Source organism: Chrysoperla carnea, chromosome 2 (assembly GCF_905475395.1).
Source record: "Chrysoperla carnea chromosome 2, inChrCarn1.1, whole genome shotgun sequence".
In the NCBI taxonomy this organism is placed as follows: domain Eukaryota; kingdom Metazoa; phylum Arthropoda; class Insecta; order Neuroptera; family Chrysopidae; genus Chrysoperla; species Chrysoperla carnea.
Window position 1 is genome coordinate 63606296 of NC_058338.1, and position 6000 is coordinate 63612295.

Below are 6000 nucleotides of genomic sequence, written 5' to 3' on the forward strand. Positions count from 1 at the left end.
ACGGGCGGACGGACAACAGAAAATCGACTAATTTGATGATTTTATGAACACCTATACCAAAATTTTTTTCGTCCCATAAATATTTTTAAGCGTTTCAAACTTGAGACTAAACTTATTATACAATGTATATTTCATATATACATAGTATAAACGCCACATAAAAAAGTATAAAATAGCGTCAAAAAGCTGGCAACCCCCAAAAGACATATCCTAGAAACCAATTTCAATCCCTCTAGCTCAGGTTATCGGTGCTGCGGAGGTGGGAAAAACTTTAAAAACATGAATTTAGGTAGTAAAAAGGGGGATAAGGGGGATGAGAAATTGGTATCTTAAAAAGGCACATTCTTGACAGTTACCCATATCTCAATCTTCTAGCTCAATAAAGAGCGGCTGTACAAATGTGCAAAGCAGAACGTTGCCCCGAAACGGATGAACCGATTTTAATTTTTTTGGTTTCGTTTGAAAGGTAATATAACGGAGAGTGTTCTTAGCTATGTTTCAAGCGCAAGTTTAAGGTTCCATACCCGAAAAAAAAAATTGGCGACGATCTTCAAAATACTTTAAGGAAAAAGTAATTTAATGGAGGCTATTCTTATATATGTTTCAAGTGCGAGTTTAGGGTTCTGTACCCGAAAAATTTGTCGAGGCTATTTGAAATTTTGTAAATTTCACTTGTAATAACATCAATCCGTCTGGTTAACCTCAGACCAAATTTCAGCTTATAAGAATTATTCAAGATCATGAATGATAATTCAAGAATTTTTCAAAGTTAATTTCGAAATTTCAGCTTATTTCAAAAACAAAGGAAATCCAAAAACTTTATGGTAAAACAGGAGATTATATCAATGATTATTCTTTGTTTATAAACCTATGAATAAATTGGCCAGCTTTTATTTGCTTAACTTAAAAAAAGTCGATCGATTTGAAACGAATAGGTTACAAATAGTTGTTTTATTGAATTGTATTACATACATTATTGAAATAATGCTTTGTTCAGCTATTATTCCGTGTATATGTAATACAGTACACAGATATTGTAAATGAAACGAACAGTAAGTAGTGTTTTCCATACCTGAAACGAACGATAAACGTGTTTTGGTAATACGTTTTACTATTATACATACGTACATTTTCTATTGCCTTTATTTCTAATTTAAATATAACCTTTGATTTATGATTAAACCTTAGTAAAATTTTCGTTTTATATACAACTAACAAACATAAATACAAACATACAAGGGGGAGCAAAGAAGTGTGCGATTTTAAAAACGCTGTAGAAAGAAATTCAATCAATTTTCCGCATTATCTATTAACCACCTTAAAATACATATGAAAACATTTACGTCAGTTCAAGTCTAAGTTAAAATCACAAAACGCGATATATACAGATGTTTTTTTGGTATACTTATTATTTGGACCCTGAGAGGAGCGTTAAACTACGTTTTGAAACTACGTGAGAGTATTTATTCACCTTCTGATCGCCATTGGTACTTGTTTTCGAAGTAATTTAAAAAAAGATTTTTTTTATTAGGGTTACTAGTTGAAACAACAAACAAATACAAAAAATTTACAAAACTACCTACTTTCATCTCTTCTTTCATAAGTTTTGGAGGAAATGGGCACCAAAGTTTTGCTTTAATTTGTCCCCTAACGCGTCGACAATGCTGTTTACGAAAAATTGTTTCAAACAATAGTTTTTTTTATAAGGAACATTTTTTACATTTAAACTTACGATTTAACATAGACAAAACTCAAAATTTTAACATTTCTAAAAACTATTTAAATTTTCAAGCATCATATGTAAGAAATAGACATCTGAAGTGTGAGTTGGCTTCAATTGTTCTAGCTGAATATATTTTCAAAATGATAGTAGCACCTAATATTAAAAGTTCATAGTTTTTGAATTGAACATGAACAACTGAAAAAGTCCGAAATTCTGCAGTTTTTCACGGATTACGCAGGTAGAAGATCATTTTTTTGCTTGAACAAAATAGTTTCACATTCTCTTAAGAGGTTCAAATAGTATACACCCAAAAAGCAGCTATACATTGCATTTTGCGATTTCATTGTAGAATTCGATTGACGTAATAATACAATTTACTTAATGACATAACTTATTAACTTCAGTGCTTCCTTATTTAAAAAGTTTAAGATGGTAAAATGATAGGTTGAAACAATTAATTCGATTTCTTTCTACAGTGTTTTCAATATTCTCGTTCTTCTCTGCCCACCCTGTAAATACATTATATATATTGATAGATATTTATATGTAGAATGGTCTATAGAATACATTTTATTTGCCAAACAGAAACGCTAGTAAACATTGAAATATATACGTATATATTTCTACAGTGTGTTAAAAAAATACCGGTAATTTAAGCAAGCAAAATTTGTTTTTAACTATTAAGATATAGAAAAATGCCTGAAACCCATATCTTCCCACTGCACCATTTAAGGTGCACTTACATTTTATGTGACAAAACAAAATATTAACAAGGTTCGACAGGTTTTATAGTTTTATGTTATACTAGACATCTTCGCAGTTACTTTAATAGTGTTTGACAGTGATTGTGGTTATTCATTAAATTTTTATAAGCCATCGAGTTTTGTGAATTTCAACCAATATGAGTTCCCGGAAAGGGTAAGTGATAAGTTTTATATTTATTATTTAAAATTTTAGTGTAGCGGTATTTTAGTAAGTTATTAGTTATACTATCGGGTAATATCATGAACATGGTGATATTTTATTTTTATACGTGACTTTTGTTCGGTTAAATTGAACGCCCCATTTGAGGTGCGTTGGGAATGGGAGGCACCATGATAGTTTGTTGCATTATTTTTATTTAAACGTAGTTTTTATACATTTGGAGTTATAACTTGTGCTCTTGTTTGCTTGCCACAGGTTGAATGTTCATGAAATTATATCGATCTTGGAAGACGATAGTCTTACAATTTCTGCTGACATTTTTATCACGCCACCTGGAAATGATGATTTGAGTGATGAAGATAGTGGAAGCGAGGATGTAGTGGAGATTAGTAATCTATCGCGTCGCCAGTTGTTGGCTGAAGCTGAGGTTCGACGTACGGTTCCACCATCAGAAGGAGTTCTAGAAACGGTAGAAGATATTGATGATATAAATCAGAAAGGAGAAGAGGAACAGCCATCCACATCCCAAGCCGTTGAACATCCTGCAAAGAAAGCTAGGACTATATTCAAGAGGAAGTGGAAGCAGACGGATATAACAGCAAAACCTGAGAAGGAACACTCTACATCTGAGTTTGTTTTAAATAAAGACAATCCATTAGAATTTTTTGAGATGTTTTTTGATGACGAAGTATTAGAACTACTGCGTTCTAGTACAGAAAAAAATGCAATTGTCAAAGGACATGTAAACTTCAGGCTCACCATCGAAGAAGTGAAGAATTTTATAGGAATTTTACTGTTGTCTGGTTATAATAGTGCATCACGTTACAGATTATACTGGGATCAGAATATTGATACTCATCACCCTGGAGTTACTTCGTGCATGACCCGTAATCGTTTTGAAGAGCTTCTTCGTTTTTTTCATGCATGTGATAACAGTAATCTACCTCCCGATGACAAATTTGGCAAAGTAAGACCTCTTTGGAATATGATGAATGAACGATGGCTAAAGTTCTTCCCCGGGGATAAACATTTATTTATCGATGAGTCTATGGTGCCTTATTTTGGTAAACACGGAACCAAACAGCACATTCATGGCAAGCCTATACGTTTTGGGTACAAGATTTGGTCACTTTGCACACGATTGGGATATCTTATATATGGTGAACCTTATCAAGGGGCTAAAACCGGCAACACCAATCCAAATCTTGGTGTAGGTGGTTCCGTCGTGACCAATTTGATTTCTAAGCTGCCACCTGGTGATCACTATAGCTTTTATACGGATAACTTTTTTACTTCTTTACGATTACTTGATGAAGTGAGTCAGATGGGTCATGATATCACTGGGACTCTTCGGGCTAATAGAGTTGAAGATGCGCCGCTGAAAGATGTAAAAGAAATGAAAAAGACTGCGAGAGGCTCTTTTCATCAGATTACGGATGTATTATCGAACACGACATTAGTCCGCTACAATGACAATAACATCGTAACTATAGCCTCAACAGAAAGTGGAGTTCAGCCAATTGGAAAGGTAAAAAGGTGGTGCAACAATAAAAGAGTTGACGTAGATCAACCACACTGTTACCAAATATACAACAAGTTCATGGGTGAAGTCGACAGACTTGACCAAAATGTTGGTAAATATAGAATTGGTATAAGGCTAAAGAGATGGTATTGGCAAATGATGATGTTCCCCATAAATGTGTGTGCAAATAACGCATACCAATTGTACCGACTCTCACCAGCAGGTCAAGCTAAAGATTCCCACGATTTTTTGTCATTTACAAGATACATCGTACAAAGTTACCTAATTCTTGGCAAAGCATCATCATCTCTTTCAAAATCGATTGGAACTAAGTCACCTATGCCAGTCAAGAATAAACTGCCTGATTCGATAAGGCTCGATGGAAAGAATCACTATACAATCAGAAATGAAACTCAAATTCGGTGTCGTGAATGCCACAAGAATACTAAGTTTCGTTGCAGCAAATGGGGGAGGGGGTTTACATCAACATTGCTCTCAATCTTTCCACACAATCAAATAATTTTTTTCTCTGATTGGTTCCTTTTTTCATTTGTTTGTTTCTTGATTTTGTTAAAATAATTTTGTGTATTTTCATTTCATAAATAAAAGAGGTCCAATGAAACATCATGTCTATTATTTCTCTACACATAGTCCATGGGCATATTTTCCCAACGCTCCATTTAAGGTGCGGTCCTGAAATTCAGTTTCAGTAAAACGCAAAAAAATAAAACTCATATTTTTGTCTAATTTAAGATCTACTTCTTTGATATACATAATAAAAATAACAATTATTTCTGAATTTTTTGCCTTGGGAAGATATGGGTTAAAAAGTTGCCCTACACAAAACAATTTATTTACTGAGGGTTTTCGTCTAACTCTAACCGGTTAAATACTAGAAATCTCTATGTAGTTTTTTTGGTACCTGTATTTTTACACCCTATATGTTCCTTAATTATACAGTGTGCTTGGATAAAGTTTAATTTGTGTGATATTACCATAGCTATGCTAAGACAAATTTATGTGATTGTTGACCGAGGAATATTCACTAATTTATGTCCAATTGTCGCCCCACAATTGTCTCGAAAGACGTCTACACGACCACCGGTAGATGCTCTAGTGAAATTAATTTCTCGAGAAAAGTAAAGATAAACATCAGTAAATCATCTAAATTAAATATATGAAAAATAAAAAAAATGGAAGGGATTCCGGGCAAATAATGTGTTAATTAATTTGTTTCATCAGCATTTCTTAGCGTAAAGAGCAACATTAAATAATTGTGATACTGCCTAACAGGTATATTGTGAGAATAAAATTCGAGGTGTTCTGAAAATATGGCAACTGCCAGAGCTACCAAAGAAACAGGTTCGAATAAAATATAACTTATCAACTTAATTAAATTAGCCGTTCTTTGACTCCAGTTTGGAAAATTTTGGGCGTGAAATCAATATTGTTGATCTTCAAAGTTCATATGTATGTGAAGTAGTCGATTCGGATGGGATAACTACTTTCTTTGATATCACAACGAATGTTGCAGTCTAAGCATGAACTCCAACCTACTCTAGGAAAATCATCATAACTTATCTAACCTTTTATTTGTAAAAGTCCCCAAAGTCTGCTAGCTATCAAAAACCATAGAGACAGCTTTTATAACCATTGAAAACTTCTAAGAAAATTCATAACCACAATAGAATCAGTACCATTTCATCTGAATTGATACATTTTTACATTGAAATCGATTCAGTTTTCGGTTAGCAGACACTGAAGAGAATTTTAAGTCACTTTTCCATTTTAAGTCGTTTATGTAATAAACTTAATCTTAACACTGTGTATA

The 6000-nt window shown here is 33.2% G+C and overlaps 1 protein-coding gene across 1 annotated transcript; it reads left to right on the forward strand.

The window, feature by feature from the left end:
- Positions 1-2624: 2624 nt before the first annotated feature.
- LOC123292832 (piggyBac transposable element-derived protein 3-like) lies at positions 2625-5561 on the forward strand. The gene is made up of 3 exons (XM_044873546.1): positions 2625-2641; positions 2903-4175; positions 5463-5561. The coding sequence occupies exons 1-3, from the start codon at positions 2625-2627 to the stop codon at positions 5559-5561; spliced, it is 1389 nt and encodes a 462-aa protein (XP_044729481.1).
- The last annotated feature ends 439 nt before the right edge of the window (positions 5562-6000 follow it).

Coding starts and splice junctions, on each gene's coding strand:
- LOC123292832 (XM_044873546.1), top strand. Junction 4,176..5,462: donor GAGTTCAGCCAATTGGAAAG/GTAAAAAGGTGG, acceptor ACTGCCTAACAG/GTATATTGTGAGAATAAAAT.